This window comes from Rana temporaria, chromosome 4 (genome assembly GCF_905171775.1).
Source record: "Rana temporaria chromosome 4, aRanTem1.1, whole genome shotgun sequence".
NCBI classification, from domain to species: Eukaryota; Metazoa; Chordata; class Amphibia; order Anura; family Ranidae; genus Rana; species Rana temporaria.
The window spans coordinates 317,801,157-317,828,593 of NC_053492.1; the positions used below are offsets into that span (position 1 = coordinate 317,801,157).

General features: G+C 42.8%; 1 protein-coding gene across 1 annotated transcript in view; it reads right to left on the reverse strand.

The window, feature by feature from the left end:
- The window catches only part of LYST (lysosomal trafficking regulator), a 317,564-nt gene that overhangs the window by 55,198 nt on the left and 234,929 nt on the right, over positions 1–27,437 (reverse strand). The window contains exons 33-36 of the mRNA XM_040350648.1: positions 21,969–22,157; positions 15,680–15,825; positions 9,627–9,723; positions 7,349–7,410 (exon numbers count right to left, since the gene is read on the reverse strand). Of these exons, the coding sequence (XP_040206582.1) occupies positions 7,349–7,410; positions 9,627–9,723; positions 15,680–15,825; positions 21,969–22,157 (494 nt within the window). The remainder of the gene's footprint in view (positions 1–7,348; positions 7,411–9,626; positions 9,724–15,679; positions 15,826–21,968; positions 22,158–27,437) is intronic.

Sequence of the window (27,437 nt, forward strand, 5' to 3'; positions counted from 1 at the left end):
CCAACCGAGGGTTTAAGGGGAAAGCCTGTGTCACCTGGAGAGGCCTCAGGGATCCCAAAGAGGACTAAAGGGGCTCAGTGACCTCTGGAAGAGGCAACTTAAAGAGGAAGTAAACCCTGTACGTCTTTTATTAATTTTATATATAGATCCTGGAATGTATTGCTAAGCCACACACATTAAACTATGGCAAATACTAGGTTATAAAATAACTTTCGATTTTTTATCATTTTGTTTCTTCCGGGTATGGCCACGCCATCATTACTACTGTTTGCTGAATCATTTGTGGACGTAATTTCCCCCCTTACTTTGTTTCCCTGTCCATATTTCACGCAAGCGCGATTGCGTCTAAACCAAGCCTCCATCTCGATTGCCTTTACTACGGCAACTGAGCTAAGTCATTGATGACGGCAAATCACTTCCATAATGGTATTATATATAGTGAACATGTATATACAGTGAGGAAAAAAAGTATTTGAACACCCTGCTATTTTGCAAGTTCTCCCACTTGGAAATCATGGAGGGGTCTGAAATTGTCATCGTAGGTGCATGTCCACTGTGAGAGACATAATCAAAAAAAAAATCCAGAAATCACAATTTATGATTTTTTAACTATTTATTTGTATGATACAGCTGCAAATAAGTATTCGAACACCTGTATCAGCTAGAATTCTGACCCTCAAAGACCTGTTAGGCTGGGTTCACACTACGGTTTTCCCGTCCGTCAGCCGCATACGATTTATATGAAAAAACGTATGCGGCTGAAACGGACGGGAACGTATGGAACCGCACACATGTGCGTTTTCCATTGACATTAATGTTAAAGGAAAACGTATGCGGTTGCCATACTGTTTTAAAAACGACCGCAAAACCGTGGTTGAACACGGTTTTGGGTACGTTTAAAAAACGTTTTGCCAGCAAATCGTACGCACCCGGATGCATCTGAGTGCATACGATTTGCAATGCATTCTCTATCTATACGTTTTCCCGTCCGGGCCCGTACGTTTTCAATACTGAAATCGTATGCGGCTGACGGACGGGAAAACCATAGTGTGAACCCAGCCTTAGTCTGCCTTTAAAATGTCCACCTCCACTCCATTTATTATCCTAAATTAGATGCACCTGTTTGAGGTCATTAGCTGCATAAAGACACCTGTTCACCCCATACAATCAGTAAGAATCCAACTACTAACATGGCCAAGACCAAAGAGCTGTCCAAAGACACTAGAGACAAAATTGTACACCTCCACAAGGCTGGAAAGGGCTACGGGGAAATTGCCAAGCAGCTTGGTGAAAAAAGGTCCACTGTTGGAGCAATCATTAGAAAATGGAAGAAGCTAAACATGACTGTCAATCTCCCTTGGACTGGGGCTCCATGCAAAATCTCACCTCGTGGGGTCTCAATGATCCTAAGAAAGGTGAGAAATCAGCCCAGGACTACACGGGAGGAGCTGGTCAATGACCTGAAAAGAGCTGGGACCACCGTTTCCAAGGTTACTGTTGGTAATACACCAAGACGTCATGGTTTGAAATTATGCATGGCACGGAAGGTTCCCCTGCTTAAACCAGCACATGTCAAGGCCCTTCTTAAGTTTGCCAATGACCATTTGGATGATCCAGAGGAGTCATGGGAGAAAGTCATGTGGTCAGATGAGACCAAAATAGAACTTTTTGGTCATAATTCCACTAACCGTGTTTGGAGGGAGAAGAATGATGAGTACCATCCCAAGAACACCATCCCTACTGCGTAGCATGGGGGTGGTAGCATCATGCTTTGGGGGTGTTTTTCTGCACATGGGACAGGGCGACTGCACTGTATTAAGGAGAGGATGACCGGGGCCATGTATTGCGAGATTTTGGGCAACAACCTCCTTCCCTCAGTTAGAGCTTTGAAGATGGGTCGAGGCTGGGTCTTCCAACATGACAATGACCCGAAGCACACAGCCAGGATAACCAAGGAGTGGCTCTGTAAGAAGCATATCAAGGTTCTGGCGTGGCCTAGCCAGCCTCCAGACCTAAACCCAATAGAGAATCGTTGGAGGGAGCTCAAACTCCGTGTTTCTCAGCGACAGCCCAGAAACCTGACTGATCTAGAGAAGATCTGTGTGGAGGAGTGGGCCAAAATCCCTCCTCCAGTGTGTGCAAACCTGGTGAAAAACTACAAGAAACGTTTTGACCTCTGTAATTGCAAACAAAGGCTACTGTACCAAATATTAACATTGATTTTCTCAGGTGTTCAAATACTTATTTGCAGCTGTATCATACAAATAGTTTAAAAAAAATCATACATTGTGATTTCTGGATTTTTTTTTTTTGATTATGTCTCTCACAGTGGACATGCACCTACGATAACAATTTCAGACCCCTCCATGATTTCCAAGTGGGAGAACTTGCAAAATAGCAGGGTGTTCAAATACTTATTTTCATCACTGTATATATATATATATATATATATATATATATATATGTATATATATATATATATATATATATATATATATATATATATATATATATATATATATATATATATATATATATATATATATATATATATATATATATAATCATTTGGAGAATCACGGTCACAGTAATATATAATAAAGTTCATATGCAATAATGTTGATAATGTAACATAGCAATAAAAACCCCAAGAATAATACAAAAAAATTAAAGATTATAATATAATTAATGTATTGATTTATTTAAATGATTCTAAATGTTAAATATCTATAAATTTGAAAGATTATATATATTATATATATATATATATATATATATATATATATATATATATATATATATATATATATATACACACACACACACACACACACACACACACACACACACATATATACATACAGAGCTTTTTTTCTCAAAAAATAGGTGCAGGAACTCAACCACGACCCGTTCAGATTTCACAAACAGTAGGAGGGTCTTAAAAGGGCATTAAATTCCAGAACTGCATTACATACAGAGTGCAGAGTTCAGGGGGTTACAAAGCTGTCACTTGTAAATACAGAAACCGGACTTCTGTGTTTACAAGTGATTGTGGTGAGCAGGCACCAAAGGGTCTGAGCCAGAGGTGGTGGAACTGAGTTCCCCCAAGTTCCCCCTGAAAAAAAGCCCTGCATACATATATATATGTGCGTGTTAAAAATTATGTGAAAATAGTTGCATTTTCTCTGTAGTGTGTATTATATATTTTTTGTCACAAAATGTGCTATAATTTGTTAAATAACATGACATTATTAAAAATTATATCAATACATGCATGTCCCCCTCGGATCTACAGCAACTGCACTTCCAAGTGCACTTGTAGTACAAAGTGGATTTGCCTTTAGTAAATCAAGCCCATTGTTTCCCTGAAAGCCCAAGTTTTGAATCTAGGGAAGAAACTCTCAGCACTGAGAAGACCCTCCATACTAAAGGAGAGCCGGGAACATACCCAAGCAGGAGCCAGCACAGAGGTGGGTGAAGACAGAGGTGTAGGCACCAGAAAAGGGTAGATGGGTGACAGGAAGGAAAGAGGGAAGTAACAGGGAGGCCAATCCTGGGACCAGCACTGCTGGAGCTGAGGGACTCGCCTAGCTGCCAGGAGAAAAACTCCTCCAGTGAGAGAGTGTGGAGCAAAGGGAAAGGATAGACAGATTCTGGTGGTAGAGGACTCAATTCTTAGAAGGACAGAGAGGGCAATCTGTGACAAAGACCTAAAGCGCCAAACTGTATGCCGCCTACTGTGAGCTTGGGTTCAGCACATCATGGATCTGGTAGACAGATTACTGTGAGAAGCTGGAGAAAACCCGGCTGTCATAGTGCACGTTGGCACCAATGACAAAGTCAGAGGCAGATGGAGTGTACTAAAGAAATATTTTAGGGACTTAGGAGCTAAATTGAGGAAAAGGACCTCGAAGGTAGTATTCTCAGGAATACTACTGGTACCTTGAGCCACACTAGAAAGGCAGAGGGAGATTAGTGAAGTAAACAAGTGGCTGAGGAGCTGGTGTAGTAAGGAGGGGTTTGGGTTGCTGGAGAACTGGGCCGACTTCTCGATCGGTCACCAGTTCTATAGAATGGACAAACTGCACCTAAATGAGGAGGGTGCAGATGTGCTGGGAGTGAAGATGGCCGAAAAGTTAGAGGGGATTTTAAACTAGGTGACGGAGGGGGAGAGTCCAGAGGTAGAGATAGTCATCGCAGAACATATTCCAGAGGGAAGTATTGGTGGCACTAGTGGTAGGTTGACTAAAGCACATAAACCCAAGGTAAGTATAGTAACAAGTCCTACTTGCAATATCAGAATACCCCATAGGAGGACAGTAGGCGACTCGGTATAAACTATGTGGCATGTTCACCAATGCCAGGAGCCTGGCAGACAAGATGGGTGAACGAGAGATACTGTTGTACGAGAAGGATTTAGATTTTGTGGGACATGGTTTAAAAGCTCTCATGATTGTCTGGCATCCATTAAAGGGTATTCCCTTTATCACAGGAATAGAGAGGGTAAAAAAGGGGGAAGGGTATGCCTATATATCAGGAATAATGTACAAGTGAATGAGAGAGATGACATCAATAAGAGAGCAGGTGGAATTCTTATGGGTAGAGCTCCAAAGGGATGAAGCTGAGGGGAAAATACTGGGAGTATGCTATAGGCCCCCTAACCTGAGGGAGGACGGGGAGACGGATCTACCACAATTTGGATTAGCAGCAAAGATGGGAAGTGTTTTTATAATGGGGGATTTTAATTATCCAGACAGACTGGGCGGAGGTTACCATGCATTAGTCTCGGCAGTTACTAAATGTCTTGCAGGACAATTTAATGGGTCAGATGGTAGACGCACCAACTAGAAACCAAGCGTTACTAGATCTACTGATTACGAACAATACAGACCTCATCACAGATGAGGAAATACAGGGCAATTTAGAAAACAGCAATCACAGGTCAACTGGCTTCAGTATAAATCGCACAAATAGGAAACATAAGGGAAATACTTTGGAACATTACATTAATAAATCACCGGGACGAGATGGCTTGCACTTGAGGGTACTTGGGGAACTCAGTCAAGTAACCATTGGCATGGACCATAAGGTGAGTACATGGATTGAAAACTGGCTACAAGGGCGAGTACAGAGGGTGGTGATAAATGGTGAGTACTCAGAATGGTCAGGGGTGGGAAGTGGGGTACCCCAGGGTTCTCTGCTGGGACCAATCCTATTTAATTTGTTTATAAACAACCTGGAGGATATGGTAAACGGTTCAATCTCTGTATTTGCAGAAGATACTAAGCTAAGCAGGGGAATAACTTCTTCTTGCAAGGTTTCCACATCCTGCAGAGATCTGAGCAAATTAAAGGGGTGGTTCACCCTAAAAACTACTTTTTCTTATTCCACTGCCCCCCCACATTACAATCCGATTAAGGCTCTTATTCTTTACTGCAAGAGCGGCAAGGATGTGGAATTCCCTGCCACAGGCGGTGGTTTCAGTGCGGGGGAATTGATGGTTTCAAAAAAACTATTAGATAAGCACCTGAATGACCACAACATACAGGGATATACAATTTAATACTGACATATAATCACACACATAGGTTGGACTTGATGGCCTTGTGTCTTTTTTCAACCTCACATACTATGTAACTATTTAACAGTGGTTATCGGCATGCCTTTTCTCACACATTGTCACAGCATGAGACAGGGGACATTTACACAGATAATCAGTGCTTCGATTATCAGCGTCGCCCATCAGTGAAGGAGAAAAATTACTCATTAGCAAATTTACATAACAAACTTTTTTTATTCAAAATTGTTGGTCTTTAATTGTTTAGCAAAAAAACAACAAGCAGTGATTAAATACCATAAGAAAGCTCTGTCTAAAAAATAAAAATATCATATGGGTACAGTTTTGCATGATATTCATTATCGGGAGAATGCATCCTATGCATTAAGGTGAAAACCACCTGGCAATCACCCCCCCCCCCCCCGTTTTACTTGCGTGAGCCAGTTCACCTGCTCCGTAGTTCACCTGCTACCTCGTTCTATCCACAGAGTCCCGGCTTTGATTGGATAGATTGATAGCAGCGCAACCATTGGCTCCCGCTGCTGTCAAACAAATTCAACAACGTGGGGCCGAGTCATACACTTGGCGTCTATGGACGCCAAGTGTATGACTCAGGAGCGCACGTGCGCAAGGTAACCCCCTCGGGAGAGGGATTCCCATAGGGGGTTATCTAATGCGGGGAGGAGACGCAAGAGCCGCCGAGGGACCCCAGAAGAGGATGTTCGGGGGCCACTCTGTGCAAACGAGCTGCACAGTGGAGGTAAATATGATTATGAATATGTTTGTTATTTAAAAAAATAAAAACTGAACCTTTTGTATCACTTTCAATGATGCATCATGTCTGGTTAGGGCTCTAGGAATGCTATCCATGAAAAAAAAAAAACACGTGCTAAAGTCATTGATTGTTTTGGTTAGGACTCGAATCCCAAAAATAACTTTTGCTGATCTCCTTTCAAAACATATCAATTTCAGTTCCTCCAGCAAAGATATGCTATTGTATTTGAGCAGTGGGTGAGATTATCAAGTGTCCATAATCTCCGATGCGTTCAAGTGTGTCAAATGTATTTATGGACTCCATAATGAGTGGGCAAATTGATCAACGTGGAGTAAAGTCAGCCAAGGGTAAAAGCATAAAGAGCCCAATACAAGATCACAGATGCATCTTGATAGAAGCAAAGAAAGTAAGACCGTTGATAGCTTGAAGTCAGTAATGAGCGTAGGTTATAAAGATATGCTACATACCAAACAGATATTTTATCTTTGTATGCAGGGTGCTGAAACAACTGCTTTATGGCGCCACACCTAGCAAAATTATTATTAATGCTAATAAATATTTAATACCTGTCTGATCTGCTCTATATGCAAAAAAACTAAGTGCATTAATCTGCAGGACTACTGCAAGTAATACTGTGCGATATTATTGAAGAAAACGTGAGTAAGTAAAAAGGATATGTATACTTGGATTTTCAGTCATCTGAGTTGATGACTAAATGGAATAAAGGCTTTGCTCAAAAATGTAACAATTATTGAGAGATGGGTTCTACTACATCCTCAACTAGCTACCAGCTGTGCGTATGGAAATTTTAGGTCTAGAAGCAAAATGGCCCCATTTGGTTTGAGGGCCCCTATTATGCATGCTATTCTTGATGTTTTTATATATAACAAGCAGTTAATTATACCTTCAGCTTTGATTTTGACGGTTCAGTTTCTCAAGCAGGGATACCGGTTTTGCATGCTTAGATTTTACTTTGCAGACTCGATTTTTTTTATGAGAAAATATTTGTTACTTACCCAACAATAGTTCTCCGATGGTTTCTCTGGATGGTGCTACATTAATGCATCGTCGATTGACCCTGGAATCAAATATACTTCCATACATTACAAACGTAATTTAAGCTGTACATGAAAGCTCACAAAATAATCCTAAATTTTGTTAACTGCTGAATCACAATAAACCAGTACGTAAAAGCACAAATATGCTCTTATCAACAGGCCCCTGTATATGCTTTGCTTGCAATGATAGCTACAGCAAGCAATACCTATAACTATACTCTTTACACCAATACTGCAGGCATATATGACAACAGTACCGTATCTGAGATGAGATCATTGACCTCAAAACATTATAACATCAATTGCCCTCAAAAAAACTGAAATCAGCACTGCAAGGGATACAACAGATTGGAAAGTTTAGTTTCATTCTGTATTCTTCTCAACCTATAGATAACCTGATGCAGTCTCGTATTCATTAATGTCAAGTATAAATTATGGATGAGAATGTTAAGGGAGAATAGGCCACAAGTGTGAATGTTCATTTCTGAATCATCAGAAACCCTTGTCTGCAATCAAGCTTTAACAATACTTGAGCAAAAGTTCAAATTTGTCTCACAAGTTGAACAGCAACATATAATAGGACATGGCATATGTATGTAAAGTACTTTTGAACCATCTTATTGAGGACTTCAGCAGCAATACCATCTAAATAATTTAACCTCTCTCCAGTTGGTCCCAAGCCACAGAAACTCGCACCTGCTTCTTTTGCCAGAATGCAAAACCAAAGGAACTTCATTTCCTCCATATTACTCACATCAAACAGTTGCCAAAGAGGGGATTGTGCAAACGGGCATCACATTTTTGTGTTCCCAAGGTGGCATGCTTTTCACTGGTCCAAACATGCGAGAAGGGGCTACGAGCGGCACTACATTTATGTTTGAGAACAAAGAATGTGTAAGAAAATAAAAACCTTCACTGTTGAGCCCGTTCCTTACACTGCACCTAGGTTTTGAGTGTACATTCACACCAGCCACAACCAGAGTTACAACACAGTGGTTTGCGTTGCGGTGCAGGCAGTGCTGATCCCTGCGCATCACACTGTCGATTTTATTTTTTGCATTTTCATAAAGTTCTATCATCCAGTGTGTGGTGACTGTGCTGCGCTGGGGGGAAAAAAAAGTACCGCCTGCACACTATTGCAATTCAGTGGTGTGAACTGGCCACAACAGAGACAACGCATTTTGCCTTGTCTTGCAATCTAGTGCAACTGAACTGGATTAGCCACCAAACCCAGTCCCACCAACACCTGAAGTTGGAGTTACAGAGGAGGTCTAGTGCTAGAATTGTTGCACACGCTCTAACGCACGCGACAATACCTCACATGTGGGGTTTGAACGGCGTTTACATATGTGGGCAGGACTTGCATGCGTGTTCGCTTCTGCGCGCGAGCTACCGGGGACAGGGGCATTTTAAAACTTTTTCGTTTACATCATTATTTTTATTTTTACACTTTCTTAAAAATTTTTTTTTTTTTTTTTATCACTTTTATTCCTATTACAAGGAATGTAAACATCCCTTGTAATAGGAAATAGTGGGACAGGTCCTCTTTATGGAGAGAGGTGGGGTCAAATAAGACCCCACATCTCTCCACCAGGCTTACAAGCATGAGATTGTGAAAAAAAATTCACTGATCTCATGCCAACAGTCGCGACTGCGGCTTTGTTTGTTTACTTCCGGATAATGGGCGTGACGTCATAACGTCGCGTCCGGGCCTCCGACGGTCATAGAGATGACTGGTGACCATCTGACCAGATGGTCACCAGTCATCTCTATGCTTCCCAGCCAGCGCCGGCCTATTGGCTCTCCGGGTCCCCGATGGCACGGAAGAGCCCGGAGAAGCACCGGATGGCGGCGGGAGGGGGGCGTCCCCTCCCTCTGCCTATAAGAACGATCAAGCGTGGGAACTGCCGATTTGATCATTCTTATCGTGCAGAGAATCGGAGGCTGAAGACGGTGATATCTGAATGATGCCTGTAGCTGCAGGCATCATTCAGATATCGCCACACAAAGTCGAGGACGTCATTATGTGGTTAAACACCGCTGTTCCCTGAGCAGAGAGCTGGTGACCGGCTCTGTAACATCACCTGAAAAACTGCACTCCTGTGATCCACAGGAGAAGTAGAGACTAGCAAGCTCTGGCTGTACGTCTCCTTCAATCATGGTTTACTAATATAAGAGACAGCAAAAGACAGTGTTAGTTGGTGTGTGACCGACATACATATTATAGAAGAGTTACCTTATTAATTCACTTGCAGCTTTCTCTTTTACAGTTGAAGATAATGAGGAATGTGTTTTTTCTTCAAAAATGTAGGATAAAGTAGGCTTAGCAATTTCTGTAAAATGAAAGAAAAATAACAAAATCTAACGGACAGCAAGCCTAAACAATATGTTATGTACTTTCATACTTCGTCACTTACCTAAAACAACTATACAAATATGCAGCTTAGGAAAGTCATAGAAATTTCCTAAATCTCTATTGGCATATTTGGTCAGTGGTAAGAAAAAAAAAAAAGATGATGAAAAAAAGGGGGTTTGCATGACAGTCTGGAAACTCCATGTTTGTCCACAGGTGCAATTCGTTCAGTGTAAAAGAGGTATCCACACTACATACAGTACCTGTTGCCGAGAATGTGTTTCCAGCACCACGCTGATTCTCGGCGACAGGGTGCTGACATCTCGCACTCGCTGGAATAGACAAAGCACATTCCAGCGAGCGCGTCATAGAAGCGACGGGAGATCCGACTTGGATTCTCCGCTGTCATCTCAGCCCCGGTTCTTCTCCCGCTCGCTCTCCGGTGCCTTCTTCTTCAGGGCTGGCCGCCGCTATCTTCGTGTGTTAGCTCGATTACTAGCAGCGGCGTGGGTAGGTACCGGAGCATGATGGGACTGTGACATCATAAGAGAGGCCTATATAAATCATCGCGCACCAGACACCCGGCATAACAGCGGGAAGAAGCGTCGTGTCAACATGGGAAGAAGAGAAGAAGGCAGAAGAAGACAGAAGAGCGTGCTAATCAAGCTAACACACGAAGATAGCGGCGGGCAGCCCTGAAGAAGAAGGCACCGGAGAGCGAGCGGGAGAAGAACCGGGGCCAAGATGATAGCGGAGAAGATGGGAGAAAACCCCCGGAGAGCGGAAGACGACCCCCGGAGAGCGGAAGAAGACCCCCGGAGAGCGGAAGAAGACCCCCGGAGAGCGGAAGAAGACCCCCGGAGAGCGGAAGAAGACCCCCCTGCTAAAAGAGCTAAAGAAGACAGGGGGGCCCCCGGAGCTGACTAATAAATTATTTTAAAAACCCTGTGTTGTGTGTTTTTTTTATTTTTTTACACTTTGCCTCCAGGAGAATGGGTAGGGGTACGATGTACCCCATATTCATTCACCTAGGGTGGGGGGCCGGTATCTGGGGGCCCCCTTATTAAAGGGGTCTCCCAGATTCCGATAAGCCCGCAGACCCTGACAACCAACGGCTAGGGTTGTTGGGAAGAGGCCCTGTCCTTATCAACATGGGGACAGGGTGCTCTGTGGTGGGGGGCCCCCGCAGTGCGCACCCTGCCCCAGAGCACCCAACCCCCCCATGTTGAGGGCATGCGGCCTGGTACGGCTCAGGAGGGGGGGCGCTCGCTCGTCCCCACTCCTTTGCTGGCCGGCCGGGTAGCGTGCTTTGGATACGGGTCTGGTATGGATTGTGGGGGGATCCCCCACGTCGGTTTTTCGGCGTGGGGGGGGTCTCCTTACAACCCATACCAGACCTAAGGGCATGGTATGCTTCCGGGGGGGTAACCCATGTCGGTTTTTTATTTAAAATTTGGCGTGGAGTTCTCCCTCAGGATTCATATCAAACGCCGCAGCTAGAATTGGCGGGAATCCAAGTCGGATCCCCGTCGCTTCTATGACGGCTTTGTCTCCATCGCGGAAAGCCAGCTCGTCGCTGGCTCCCGCGATGGGGCTTGTAGGTGGTCAATCTCGCCGAGAAAGGGAGCGAGATTGACACAATATCGCGGTCACCTACTGTATGACCACTTTTTCAGGTTGTATTCAGAACAAATCTGTGATGAATAATATATATTATAATGCAGATTGTAGTTTCAGATTCCCTATACGTTTGGCAGAATTAATTTGTTTTCTATATTCATAATAAATTATGTCTGTGTGATGGGGCATGAGGGTTGGATCAACCCCCCCCCCCAATCTTATTCACGAACCCCCATGATGAAAAAATAAAAGATGAAAAATAAAACAAAAGCGCCTTGTTCTAGCCTAGTATTCCAGACAGTTCCCAAACAGACTTCTGGAGGTTGAGAATTCAACCAAACTTTGTGAGAGCCTGTAATGTTTTTAAGGGGTTCTCCTTCAAGACTAAAGGCGACCCCCACCTGAGAAAGAAGCCATCCAGGAAGACCAGGACCGGAAACCCATGACCTCAGCATGGCCAACCCTGGAGACAGGATCGTCATGAACGCTTGAAGAACAGTGACTAGACTGAAAGGAAGGGCACAAAAGTAAAACACTGGTGCGGAGGGAAAGATCAAGATGTGCAAGTGTGCATCCTTTACATTGATAAAAACCAAATTCTCATGGGTAAAGAGCAGCTATGACTGAGTTTGTGGATTTAATTCAGAATTTTGTGACCTTCTATATGGCGCTCAAGGATCCAAGGTCCAGAATGGATTTGATGGCCCTGTTCGGGTTGGGAACCATGAATAGGTTAAAGTACAACTCCTGTATCTGCTCTTCCGCCCAAGCCAGGGTCACAATTCCCAACAGAAGCTGGACAGCAGCTTTGTGCAAATTCACTCTGCACAGAGGGCACAGAGGTACACTAGAGGGCAAGAAACTTTAGACCTGACTTGGAAGGTCTGGTGGGCCAAAAATTTCTACAAAACCTGGTTTTGTGTATAGACCCGTATAGGCATGTAAAATTCTTCATCCTCTTCTAGTTTCAAGTGCTGCAATATATAGGTGTGTATAAAATACTGAACTCTTACCGAGGCAAGAAATAGCCAATTCAAACCTTCAGATCAAATAATTTATTCGAAAAATATTTGTTATTGCGCTACTGTTATGCAAAGCATTTAAGCAGTTCATAAACCTTTTCAGGATGATTCCAGTCCTAAAATAAAACACTGTTAACTAAAGAATGTACAGGGAATATAGTGAGGGGTTTCCTATGTTTTCTTGAACCCCTATCTGTCACCTTAGGGCTGGCAGGGGCCTTGGAGTCCAGCTTGAGAGATGTGCAAACCTATAATTGTAATGGCGTCTTACTATCAATGATGCCTTCCAAGGAGGGAGCCAGGAGAAAAAAAATCCTCTAGTGGTTCATCCTTCTCATCCAAGTGTAGCGAACTGCACAAATCTGAAGCAGAAGCCTGTGAGGAGTCTGAAGGACTAAAAGCCCATACCTGCTTAGTAGAATGTTTGAAAATTGTTTCTATTTTCTTTCAAAGAGAGGACATTTTGAGCAGAAAACTCCTTTACTCAAGCAAGAAAAATTTTACCCAGAGGATGTGGCCCGGAATTTGACAGAGGGAACCCCGACTGCCTGGTGAGTGAAGAGAATTTCGATCCCGGACCTCCCCCGCAGGACAAAAACTAACTGGAATAGTAGGCAGTGACTGCACATCATCCTGCTGCCTCAGCCCTCCCATTGTTCCAGCCCCTACAGGGCATGCACGGACCAAAAGTTTAAAACTGCCTACACAGTGTCTACTCCACTGAATGCCCGATCCTAATCAAGCTGAAGGCACTGCTGGACATTCTGTGCCATAAGACTGGTTTGAAGATGAGACCAATGAGAAAGCATGCTTTACACATTTTGTCCCGATAGCAAATAGCAACCAAACTAGTGCCCCACCGAACAAAACTGAATCTAAATTTGCACAGTAATACACATGGATGGAAGTAGTACCAATGTGGCTTAGACCCTATGCTTTTCTCAGAGCTATCACCAAACTGGCCATGCATACGCTAGAGTACCAAGGTGATGCCTGCACATTCAATACATAGTGGTCATTGGGCCTTTCCACAAAAATGGGAATGGCCCAAACGGAGAACGGTCCAGAGTTTCCAATGAAATGAAGACATGAACTCTTTTAAAAGGGAGCCCACGCTTCCTATCCTCCTCCTCCTCTGGTGGTCCGCATAACACTGCTAAATGGGTTGGCACCCAACTCACCCCAGTCAGAGGTTCACTCTGCAAGACTTTGTCAGGTTTCCCTGGAGGAGACCACAACCTTAAACCTGTAGAGCAAACAAGCAGCAACTCACACGTTGAACCACATACCTAGGTGTGTCAACCCACTAGGTCCAGTGCAGCATTACTGGCTATCACTACTTCCATGGTCATGAGGAGTCTCATGTACAGTAACCGCAGCACTTAAGCCCAGGGGGATCATGGATTTGAGAAAGCTCAAAACATGAAACATACTTGTAACGGTCACCACCGTTTACGACCTTCCATCACCCCACGACAGCTTATCGACACTCCAACCAACAGGGCCCGATCCATCCCATTTCCCAGAATAAGACGAGACACAGCTCTGTGCTTTCTGGTTTCAAATGTCTGAATGCTTTAATGGTTTCTTCTCAGCTTTTTATGCAGTTACAAGCATGTGACAGTAATCAAAGGGACAATAAAATCTCCACCCCCCTTCACACCATGGGGCTTCAATCACATACTTGTATCAATAGAATTCACACAAAATACCATCACACAATGAGTTCCCTTCAATCCACATCCTTAGACAGACGGCCTGTCTCCGACAGACAGGTAGTCACACCTGGGCATCAATAGGCTTTAAACCGTGTTATCACACAACGGAAAGGTCTAGGAGCAGACCTGAATTAACACCTTTACACAATGGACAATGAAATGTCTAGGAGTAGATGCAATTAACACCTTTCAAAAGAATGTGTCCCCATATTGAATAAGCCAACAACTTGTGATATCTCAAGACATCCTGCAAACATGAATTATTATTAATGTCCCATCTCATGTAATACATAAATTATGATTCACTTGCCACCCCATCTCCTGGCTCAATCTGTGCCCAAAAGTCACTCCTGTTACAATACTATCATACAGTCTCTCCTCAGGGATACATCCATCACCCAAGCACACTAGCAAAACACTAAGAAAACACTGGGGCTGGCATGGTGGCAGGGGCTATATGCAAGAGTGTAACTTAACCCAGGACCCTGCATTCACTATATCTGGTCTCCCACAGTACACAGACCATGGAAATGCAATAGTTTTAGTAAATATAAACTGACAAATACCTTTTCTTGTCATCAGTATATAGCAATCTTGTGACTTCTATCAGTGTCTGGCTGGTTAAAGCTTGTAAGGTTTCATTCTCCTTTGATTGCTCTATGAGGCTGATGGACCCCAGTGCTGATCACATGCACCCTCCCAAGAAAAAAAAGAAAAACCTCTAGCAATAAACACCAAACTGAGCATTTTCAGACTGCCCCCAAGGCTCTGTCCATTCAGGATATGGTTTGGGGACAGTGCAAGAAGGGGGGGGGGGGGGATCAAAAAGACTACAGGATCAATTTTTTTTTTACACAATGCAGAAAATTTTAAAATGTTTAGCCTGAGCTACTAACCAGGCTTTAAGTATAACTCGCCACCACAGTTGCCCCACCCAACCCTTAACCCTGCCCCTACACACGCCCTCCTAAATTTAATTATCTCATGAAATGACACCTAAATGTTATGCAGAATAAATTTATAAAAATAAATATAAAACAACATTATCAGTGCAGCCCATGCCCAGCAATGCAGCTGCGATCGTGCCCAGCAATGCAGCCGCGACCAGTGCCCAGCAATGCAGCCGCCTACTCGTGGTCACACACAACCCTCCTCCTGACCGAGCACCTGTGACAGACAGATTGCCAGTCTAATGCTGGGATGTGTTCTGTCTGTCACTGGTGCTGGGTCAGGAGGCGGGACTGTGTGTGTGGGCGAGTGGACGGCAATTCAAATGCAAGCTGTTACAGCGGGCAATCCCCGCATTCAGAGGCAGCCCACGCTTGCCAGAAACCATTTTCCACTCGCAAATTGCGAGTGGAAAATTTTAGGGCTGCTTTACTGCATATAACAGGTTAACACTTTAAAGCTTTGGTCAGTGTCCAGTCACCTGGAGTGGCATTTAACCCTATTCATTATGAATATAAAAACCCATGTCCTGTTGTACATTACGATAATGAAAAATATACATTTGATACAAAAAATACACATATTCTAGATATGATTAAATTCATTTAAAGAGAACAAAATTACTTACCATCTTTCCTTTGTCTGTCTTTGAGGATGTATTTGTTTGGAATGGTTAGGTAACACCTTTGTAAACGTCGCCTCTCCCTATTTGGACCCTCAGTGGGATCAAGCTGATAAGAGGTAGGGTATGATTCTGGGTCATACCACACAGCCCTTAATAAGATGGAAACAAAAGAAAAAAAGTGTACAGTTTATCAAATTTGGAAACAAAATCAGTACTGACTTGCTGAGTATTTTACCCTCACCCAAAGGGGACATTATAAATCTTTCCTACAGCCATCCAAATTAATGAAAAAAAAAAAAAAAAAGTACTTGCGTTATTAGTAGGGATTCCTTTTCTAGAGACAGTCAATCTGGGCAATCTCATCTAGGAGCATATAGAAGTTTCTAAAGATACACTATATTACCAAAAGTATTGGGATGCCTGCCTTTACACGCACATGAACTTTAAATGGCATCCCAGTCTTAATCCGTAGGGTTCAATATTGAGTTGGCCCACAATTCGCAGCTATAACAGCTTCAGCTCTTCTGGGAAGGCTGTCCACAAGGTTTAGGAGTGTGTCTATGGGAATGTTTGACATTTCTTCCAGAAGCACATTTGTGAGGTCAGGCATTGATTAGGGCGAGAAGGCCTGGCTTTCAGTCTCGGCTCTAATTCATCCCAAAGGTGTTCTATTGGGTTGAGGTCAGGACTCTGTGCTGTGCTGTGCTGTGCAGGCCAGTCAAGTTCCTCCACCCCAAACTCGCTAATTCCATGTCTTTATGGATCTTGATTTGTGCACTGGTGCGCAATTATGTTGGAACAGGAAGAGGCCACCCCCAAACTGTTCTTACAAAGTTGGGAGCATGTAATTGCCCAAAATGTCATGGTATGCCGATGCCTGATCATTCCAACGAAGGGGCCAAGCCACACACCTGAAGAACAATCCCATACCATAATCCCCCCTACACCAAAAGATTTGGACCATCGCACAAAGCAAGGTCCACAAAGACATGGATGAGCGAACTTGAGGTTGAGGGAACTTGGCTGGCCTGCACAGAATCCTGACCTCAACGCAATAGAGCACCTTTGGGATGAATTAGAGCATAGACTGAGAGCCAGGCCTTCTCATCCACATCAGTGCCAGACCTCATAAATGCGCTTCTGGAAGAATGGTCAAACATTCCCATAAACACACTGCTTAACCTTGTGAACAGGCTTCCCAGAGGAGTTGAAGCTGTTATAGTGGCAAAGGGTGGGCCAACTCAATATTGAACCCTATGGACCAAGACTGGGATGCCATTAAATTTCATGTGCGTGTAAAGATTAGGGATGAGCTTCGTTCGACTCGAACATCGTATGTTCGATCGTTCGTCGAATTACGAATGTTTTGGGCCGTTTGCGTCAAATTCGAGTGGCGTGTCACGGCCCATAATTCACTGTGGCATCGCAGTGCATTGCTGGCTGATGATTGGCCAAGCATGCACTATGACCCTCATGCTTGGCCAATCACAGCTTGCAAAAAAACGGAGAGCCATAATTGGCCAAAGCCAGGGTGGCTTTGGCCAATTATGGCTCAGGGGGTTTAGTACATGCCCACACTATATAATGCTGCCTGGAAGTCAGCCTTGTGTAGTGTGTTGGTGGTTTACAGAGAGAGAAAGAGATAGAGAGAGAGAAATTTTTTGGAGTTCGATAGAGCAGGCAGGCTAGTCAGTTAGAGTTACAGTGTCTAGAGTGTATATATGCATCCCAGGTATTGTATATATATTTATACACTGTATTGAGTTTAGCTAGATCCGCTCTTCCTAATTTACTGACAGGCAGGCATGTGCTTGTGCTAGCTGCAGTATTTTCACGTGGTGTACTGTCTGTGTCCTCTGTACAGTGTGCATCTAAAGCTACGTCAATAGATTTGCTGGTGTCTTTCATATTATTTCCTAAAGGCAGTAGAGCTGCACAATTCTGGGAAAAATGAGAATCACAATTATTTTGCTTAGAATGAAGATCACGATTCTCAAAAAAATGCATGGTGCTTTCGTTGGCATGCATTTTTATGATTTTTTTTTATTCACATACATACACACACATATATATATATATATATATATATATATATATATATATATATATATATATATATATATATATATATATATATACACACACACATACATAATTATATATATATATATATATATATATATATACACACACACATATACATACACACACACACACATATATATGTGTGTAAATAAAAATAAAAAAATCACAAAAATAAAAATGCATGCTAACAAAAGCACCATGCATTTTGGTGCAGCGGCATTAAAAAATTTAATAAAAAAAAGGCCCATGCACTTTGGTGCTATTGAGGGGTGGCAGGCAGTTAATTCTCAAATTAATAGTTCATAACCCAAATTTAAAAAAAATCTTTTGTCATTGGGACAGAAAGTGAGGTGCAACCTTCTGAACAGATGCGCACAGACAGCAAAACAAATGTTACAGGGGTGATAACCCCTCTCTATGTTTTCCAAAAAGCTTAAAAATAGATTTTTTGGGTGGAACTACACTTTAAAAAAGTACCAGTTTAAAATTACAAACAGATTCTACTTAACAACAAACCTACAGTCCCTGTTGTGTTTGCACCGCCTGTATACTGCTGTTTAAAGTATATAGGGCAGGGATATGCAATTAGCGGACCTCCAGCTGTTGCAGAACTACAATTCCCATGAGGCAAAGCAAGACTCAGACATCCACAAGCATGAACCCAGAGGCAGAGGCATGATGGGACTTGTAGTTTTGCAACAGATGGAGGTCCGCTAATTGCATATCACTGATATAGGGCCAAAGGGGCTTGTAATGACCTGGAGGGAGGGGGGCGGGGAAACGCATGCTGATTTTCTCAATGTTTTTCATCCATATTGCAGACATTACATTCACCACTTAAGACCCGGACCTTTATGCAATAAGCGTTTAACAAATGGTTTGCGCAAAATGTATAGTGTTTACAAAATAGGGGATAGTTTTATGGCATTTTTATTAATATTTTTTACTAATGGCGGCGATCAGCGATTTTTTTTTCGTGACTGCGACATAATGGCGGACACATCGGACAATTTTGACACATTTTTGAGACCACTGTCATTTTCAAAATGCTATAAAAATGCATGGTTTACTGTGAAAATGACAATTGCAGTTTAGGAGTTAACCACTAGGGGGCGCTGTAGGGGTTGTGTGTGACCTCCTATGTGTGTCTAACTGTAGGGGGGCGGGGCTAGACATGTGATGTCACTGATCGCCTTTCCCTATATCAGGGAACAGACGATCAGTGACAGAACAGGAAAGGTGTGTTTACACTCACCTCTCCCCGTTCTTCAGCTCCTGTGACCGATCGCGGGACACCGGCGGCGATCAGGTCCCGCTACCACGGAGCTTTGGACCGGGTCGCTGGGGTGCGCGACCCACGGCTGGGCACTTAATATAGTGTATATTTACAGCTATGCAATGTTCCATTAATTCCCTTTCCCATTAGTCCCTTTCTACTAACTGTCATAGTCGTAATGTTTTTACCAGAGAGAGAAAATCTCCCTCTTCACAGTAATCAGTGCATTCTTATAGCACTTTTCGTTGTGAAAATGACAATGGTCTCAAAAATGTGTAAATTTTCCGATGTGTCCGCCATAATGTCGCAGTCACGAAAAAAATCGCTGATTGCTGCCATTAGTAGTAAAAAAAAAAATGATTAATAAAAATGCCATAAAACTATCCCCTATTTTGTAAACGCTATAAATTTTGCGCAAACCAATCAATAAACGCTTATTGTGATTTTTTTTTACCAAAAAAAGGTAGAAGAATACGTATCGGCCTAAACATTTATTTTTTATATCTTTTTTGGGGATATTATAGCAAAAAGAAAAAATATTGAATTTTTTTCAAAATTGTCGCTCTATTTTTGTTTATAGCACAAAATATAAAAAAAACGCAGAGGTGATCAAATACCACCAAAAGAAAGCTCTATTTGTGGGAAAAAAAGAAGGCAAATTTGTTCGGGAGCCACGTCGCACGACCGTGCAATTGTCAGTTAAAGCGATGCAGTGCCGAATCGCAAAAAGGGGCCGGGTCTTTTACCTGCCTAAAGGTCCGGGTCTTAAGTGGTTAATGGTGTGAAACACGTCAGCCGTTTAGTTCCTGTACCTCTGTGATATATGGATTGACAGTTTGGATTTTATTGATTCTGCACAATAAAGGTGTTGCATCAGAGAGCGTCCGCCCAGCATTTTCTTGATCGTTCATCACGTCTTGCAGAGCCAGCACCTGTATGCCTTAGAGTGGGGTAGGTTGTTATGGGATCGCATGCCTGGAGCGGTGTGAATTTGTTTAGATGAGACTGTAGGTATAATCCCTATATATCTTTTTAGATGCTCCAGTCTTTCATTAGGTCCATCCTTGTCAGCCATGTTTAATTTATTAATAAGTGTTTTTATTTACTTAGGGTAACAAACTTGCATTACATATGTGAACATTCATCAGCGCCCTCACGGTACATTCAGAACTAGAAGCTGTTAGTTGCGGTGGCTGACAGTAGTTGTGGTTCATTAATTCACAGGAAACTGAACGAATGAGGTGACAGTGGGGCAGAGCCCCATACATCTACACTGTTTTTAAATTGTGAAAGCAGCTGCATGAAGAAAATCTCCCGCCTGCTGTTACACTGAGGAGGGGTGAGGGGGAACTGGCGGCAGCAGCTGGAACAAGTCACATGTGCTTGTGCGTGCTTGAGTGTGCGTGCTGGAGTGTGCGTGCGTTTGTGTATTGGAGCGCACGTGTGTGTGCATTAGTGTGTGCGTACTAGTATTTTTATTTCTCTCATTATCTCCCATTATACATCAAAGTGGAACTAAACCCTTCTATGTTTTACAATTGCCATTTTAGCCTCCACTGTAGTTGTCATGGTACTCTACAAGTGATCAGTTATGATATCGGCCATTTCATGGCTTGAAATTTGGCTGAGAACACACGCATCTCTGACACTTATCATTCATGACATGCCTTAAATGTGACCATTTTGGAAAGCCATTAAAGTGATGGGCTTCATTCCTGCACACCCAAATCATCCCTGTGCCTTCTACCCCCCCCCCCCCCCCCCCCCCCCATCTCTCTTACCTTGCTTTTTTCCTTACCAGCAGCAGGGGAGACAGAAGGCTGTACTGGAGAAAAGCAGCCAGTGCCCAGAGAGGAGGAGTAACAGGCGGGCAACAGCAAGCTGCCCTGTGTTCCCTGCACAGCCCGCTGTCTCCACTGTACTTTGCGTAGATTACATTTTCACAATTTATTATTTGCAAATATTTGTTATTTATTAACACAATATCGTTTTTAGCTTTTATGTTTAGGTGGTAATTTAGAAGGAATTTTTTAAATTATGCTGTGCCAGAGCAGTAACAATGATTTTAGTACATATTTAATCAAAAATATTATCTTGATATATACAGTATATGCACAAACCAGTACAGTACCTACAAAAATCTGTATTACAATCTTTCATTCCATCTGCAGTGTGCTTTCAGAATTTTTTTTTTTTTTTTTGGGGGGGGGGGGTTAACTATGTAAAAAATGATAACCTCCAGATTTTTTAAGTTGCTTATTTTACAGTTTGGCATACCTTAAATTTCAACTATTTTGCCAAAAAGGCACAATTTTGATTTACAGTGCAGGTCAGCATATTAAGTTCAACAGCGACTTTGAAATCTGCTCTCACTGCCATGTGTCGTCAATCAAAAGTAAAGCAAACCTGATGATAGGGAACTAGTCTCAGTTCCCCATCAGGCTACATCCAGGAGAATAGTCTCCTACGGTTGGTGGACGGTTGCCACAACTACATGTTTCGGAGGTGCGACCTCCATCTTCAGGTGACCTGAAGTAGGCCGCGCCTCCGAAACATGAAGTCGTGGCAACCATCTCCCCTTCTCGGCCGTGAGTGACGCAACGCCGGCTGGTCCGGGCACATGCGCATCTCTCTGCACCACATAGCAGGATGCTGTAGTGGGATTCAGAGGCTTGGAGAAACAATCTAATCACCCATCGGGATCTGGATTCCATCCAGCTACACAGACTGGGTATTTATTAAACATAACCCGACACACAATGTAACTGTAGTCAATGTTGCGGGCAAATGTGTGGCAAATCTAGCAAGAAAAACATTCTATAGATTTACTTGTTCCTCTACTGTATTTCCAACACATGTATGCAAGAGTCAATTTTTATGACCTCTAAAATTAGAAAAAAACACCTACATTGCAAATGATTACAAACTAACCTGTCATGAGTTAGCTGCTGGACAAGTTCCTGCCAATGTCGGCTTGCACTTAAATCCATTTTGTACATATTGCGAATATGCTGTATAACATTCTTTCGTTCCATTCCTTGTGACAAAGACACGCTTTGAGTGACATCACCAGCAATTTTGGAAATGTCCTTTAGTTTTGTTTCTAAGCGCTGAAAAAGCCTGTCAAAACACAAGGATAATGGAGGTCTTCAAAGTGATTGTTCAAATCAGGACTTATAAAAATTAAAGAATGCGATGCCTTAAGAAAAAAAAGAAAAATACCCTTTGCCTTAAAAATAAATAATGCAATATACATATAAATGTACAATCTAAAACAATAAATTATTATCTAAAAGGTAAGGTCAGTACAATATTCATAAAAAAATAAAGTGGAGAGCCTGTCTGCTCATTGCAAACAAAATTATGTAGGTACTCATTGAAAAAAAAAAAAAAGTTTTACCACTTGCCAAACTATTTTGTTTTATGCAAATTCACATGTTTCTTGGATGGTCCAAAGAAGAGGAGCAAGACCAAAATAACTAAATGATCACAATTAAAAATAATTATCCAAAACCCATAAAAAAATAAAAACCTAATTTAGGCCTTAAAGCGGTTGTAAACCCCAATCTACTCCCCTAACTAGTAACAACTTCTTAAACCCAGTGTCCCGCTGCATCCATCGATCTTTATCTAGTAAATGTCACTATTCTTTTCATGGTTTAAATCCTTACCTTTGTGAAGTCTCTTTCTTCTACTATGCCGGCGCCATTGTTCTTGTGGTCTTCCGCGTCTGCTACAGTGAAAACTTCCGCCCACAGTTGATTACGATGGCTGTAATCCCGCACGTGCGCACTACGGCAAATATTCAAGCCACTTCTTTGTTTCCGGTTACTATGGAAACGAAGAGAAGCTCCTCACAGCGTATGCCAGGAAGCTGTTATCACAGCTTCCGGAGCATGCTGCAGATGCTGGTTCACCAATCGTGTAGCAGCTAATCAGTAATCCAGGCTTCCCGCTCTGTAATCTTGCGCCGTCTTCCTCCTTCATACCTTGTGACGTAGGAGTCACAAGGTAAACATCCATGAGCCTCTGCGGGGGGGGGGGGTGGAGGAATCACACCGCAAACCATCGCGCGATGTCGGGGCCGACGTCAACAGCAGGAAATGACGCAGCCCCGACATGAACAGAGATTTTGGCCGGCATGGTCTCGGCTGGCCGGTCAAGCTATCAGACGGCGCATGCGCGGAGTGACGTCACCACTCGGGATATCGGCGATATCCCGAGAAGGAAGGAGGTAAGGAAAAAACAAAGAGAACGACGCATTGGGGGTGTAAATATACATGTCTTAATACAAAGTGTAAAATTTGGGTTTACAACCACTTTAACAGGACTCTTAACCAGAACTAAAGCCTGAACACCAACGGTCAACTTAAGATAATCATACATTGTTAGGTTGAAAAAAGACACAAGTCTCTCTACTCAGTAGGTAAGTGACCTCCCTCTCTAAACTTCACCTTTCTGCCTAACTTTCTTCTGTTTTCTGCTCCTCTATCCTTGTTTGTACAGATTTGCGCCACCTTTTGGGTTTTGATGGGCCTATAGTTAAGGGGAGCTTCTCCGGGACCCCGGTATTCTAACGGTATCATTCACACTTACATTTTACTACTGTTGTGTTAGCTCTCATTTTTTCTGTTTGTGTCGTTCTTATGAGCGAATGCCAGTTCCAACTTCAATGCTAGCCCCTGCGTGGTCAGAACTTTTGCATATTAACCACTTTTTAAAACTGAATAAAAACGATTGAAACAGAAAAAAAAAAAGACAAGTCCATCTAGTTCAACCAATAAAAAAAAAAACATCTTCTATACACAATCCTTCGCCCACCGTTCCTATCGCAGTAAAACAAAAATGCTATATTATGACAGAGATGACCATCACCACAGCAATACCAGCAGTAATAATAGTATCACAAAACATCAGAAGCTTCAAAGCAGTGCTGGAAAACCCTGTGCCCCAATCTCTGTTCCAAAATCAAATAATCTGACCCTAGAGGTCTACTGTGTTTCTAATAACACCACTTATATTTTTAATATACAGCTGCACGTTGTTCTGTTATGTATATTCTAATAAAATGGTACCTTTTTTATTAAACTTTACGAATGACTCTTGGTTACCATTATATAGCTGCAAACAAAAATGCTATGATATCCCAAAAATTCTCCAGTTACAGTAATTAAATTTAAAATACTTTGCTGTGCTTCTTTTATCCTTGTGGCTGATCGATTCTTGAATGCAAAACATGATCACCATCACCTTTTATTTCAAACACAATGTTCCTAAAGCACTTCTGGAACTGTTTCCTTAAAGGGTCACTAAAGGAAAGATTTTTTTTTGCTGAAATGACTGTTTATTGGGTATAGAGACATAAAAGTTAACTGATTCCTTTTAAAAATGATTAAAAATTGAATTTAATCTATCATATAATGTGCCTCTAGTTTCACTTTCGGTTTTAGAGGTACATACATGAAGTACCGGGTGAGAGGTGAGTCGGGAAGACTCACAGAACAAAAACAAAACAAATCCAGGGCAGTGTTTTGTTTTTAAAATTAATCTGATTGGTTCTGAGGAGTTTTAGACACACAGTAATGACAGCTTAGACCGCCGTGAAAATCTCCCAGTATGATGGTTATAAGGAGCCAGACAAGCAGAAAGTGTGGAGATCACAGCAGAATTACAGCTACTTCAAAGCAAAAACGAACAATGAGGACATGAAACCAGGACTGCAGTAAGGTAAAGGAAGCTATTTAGCAAAAAAAAAAAAAATTCCTTTAGTGACCCTTTAATGTAAGAATCCAATCACAAGCAGCAGAAAAGTCCAATTTCTCGCTCTTAATCATGCAAGTCCTGAGTTCCCCCATTCTGAACAATTTAGAGGTCATGATTGTCAGTCTAGATTAGAAGGCGGGGGGAATGAAATAGTGGACAGGTTAGTGTGTTGGATGTGCACTTGTCTACCCCATATTTAGTAGGGTAGGATGTGAGGCATTTTGGCAGCTGCTCTTCAACTCCTTATCAAACCCAGTGAGGGTGGCTGCTTTCCAGCTGCTGCGCAGGTTGCAGGGTACCTCATTTGTCAGTACTGGGTCTGAGCCTTAAGAGATCACAGATTTGCTGATACATGAGACCCCCAACAGGATATGCATGTACATAAATGAACACTGTACATACTGTTATACCTGAAGGGTTCCACATGTACTGGCACTTTAAGGCTGGCTCCACCCAGCAGTGATGACAAGGGTCAAGGGGCATAGTAGCCATCTTGGAGAGAGAGCACATGTAGAAAGCAGAGATATGTAATGTCCTGAGATGCATGTTCCAGTGTACAGTCTGTACTGAATAAACATCCATTGTACCAGCCCAGAGTCTTGTGTCCCTCACAACACAGAGGATATAACAGTGGCGACGAGGATGGGATTTACAAAGTGTCTATCAGTCTGAGAGAGAGACAAAGACATTGTGGATTGTCACCTGGATAAAAGCAATCACAGATCCCAGCAGGAAAATGTCATTAATCGGGACATTAAGTGAGTTTGATGGAGGACAGACATCCTGGAGTTCCTGGGTTGAGAGACTGGAACAGTATTTCAGTGCAAATGCCATCCCAGACAACAGGCAAGTAGCAGTGTTTCTGACAGTGGTTGGGGCCAAGACATATGACACTCTGAGGGATCTGCTTTCCCCTGTAAAATCAGCAGCTAAGACATTGGCAGAGCTGCTGACACTGCTAGAGGATCACTTCCAGCCTAAACCATTAGAAATTGCAGAAAGATTTCGCTTCTATCAAAGGCAGCAGCAGACAGGTGAAGAGATTAAAGCTTATGTGCTCGCCCTTCGCAGACTAGCCTCTACCTGTTCTTTTGGGGACTACCTACCTACTGCACTGAGAGATAAGTTTGTCATGGGACTGAATTGTGAGTCAACACAAAAGAGACTGTTAACAGAGAAAGACCTTACCCTTACAAAGGCAATTGAGATAGCTTCAGTGATGGAAATGGCTGTGAAAGATACAGAGGAATTGAACCCCCAGAGCAGAAGGGAAGAGGTGAAGCAGGAAGTTTTCAGAACAGCAGTCAAACCAACTGCTGCAAACTGGAAATACAGACCCCCACCAAGCCGGGAGTCAGCTTGCCACCGTTGTGGGAATACAGACCATGATTACAAAGTCTGCCGGTTTAAGGATCAGACCTGTCATAATTGCGGTAGGACCGGCCATCTGAAACGAGTTTGCCGTAGCAAGAAGGTGCGAGATAAACAACCTCTGAACCCCAAGACTAAGACATATATGGTGGGAAGATATACATCATCATCTGAGTCAGAGGATGAGGCTGTGCTCCACAGATTAGACATACATCATATGCATTCAGCACCCTCCGCAATGACTGTAGATGTAACCGTTGAGGGAAAGAAACTCAGGATGGATGTAGACACAGGAGCAGCAGTTTCAGTTATCACACAGAAACAATGGAGACAACTTCAGACCCGAAAAACTGTCCGCCCAACACCAATCAAACTGCAGACATACTCAAAACAGATACTCCACCCACTGGGTTACGCAAAAGTAAAGGTATTGTACAAGGGTCAGACAAAGAGACTGCCATTATATATCCTAGAAAATGGGGGACCCCTTCTCTTTGGGAGAGACTGGATTGCTCACTTTGGTATGCCAGACATTGCCATAAGTCCCTGTAACACCGTTACCATTCCATTAGGATATAATGAGGGATGGGTGGTGTCCCTGAAGCAGCGGTTCCCAAAGATTTTTGATGACCAGTTGGGAAAAATAAAGCATGACTGTGTGAGACTCAAGCTGAAACCCAACGCTCAGCCTAAGTTCTTCAAAGCTCGGACAGTACCTTTCGCACTCCGAGCAGGTGTGGAAGCAGAACTAAGTCGGCTGGAGGAACAAGGTGTCATCTCAAAGGTAGAGCACAGCGAGTGGGCATCACCAGTTGTACCGGTAAAGAAATCGAATGGGGACTTGCGCATTTGTGGCGATTTCCGCATGGCACTGAACTCTCAACTGGAAATAGACCAGTATCCCCTACCCAGAGTAGATGACATTTTTGCCTCTCTTGCAGGAGGTCAAAAGTTCACCAAGCTTGATCTCAAACAAGCATATTTACAGTTTGAGGTCCATCCTTCTTCCCGCAAGTTTCTGACCATCAACACCCACAAGGGACTGTATCAATATAATCGGATGGTGTTTGGGGTAGCCTCTGCCCCAGCCATTTGGCAACGAAAAATGGACGAGATTTTGGCGGACATTCCTTTCACTCAGTGCCTGCTAGATGACATGCTCATTACAGGACGGACCGACCAGGAACACAAGCAGAATGTGGAGCTTGTGTTGGCGAGACTCCAAGAACAGGGTCTGAAAGTGAACTTAGCAAAATGCCAATTCAT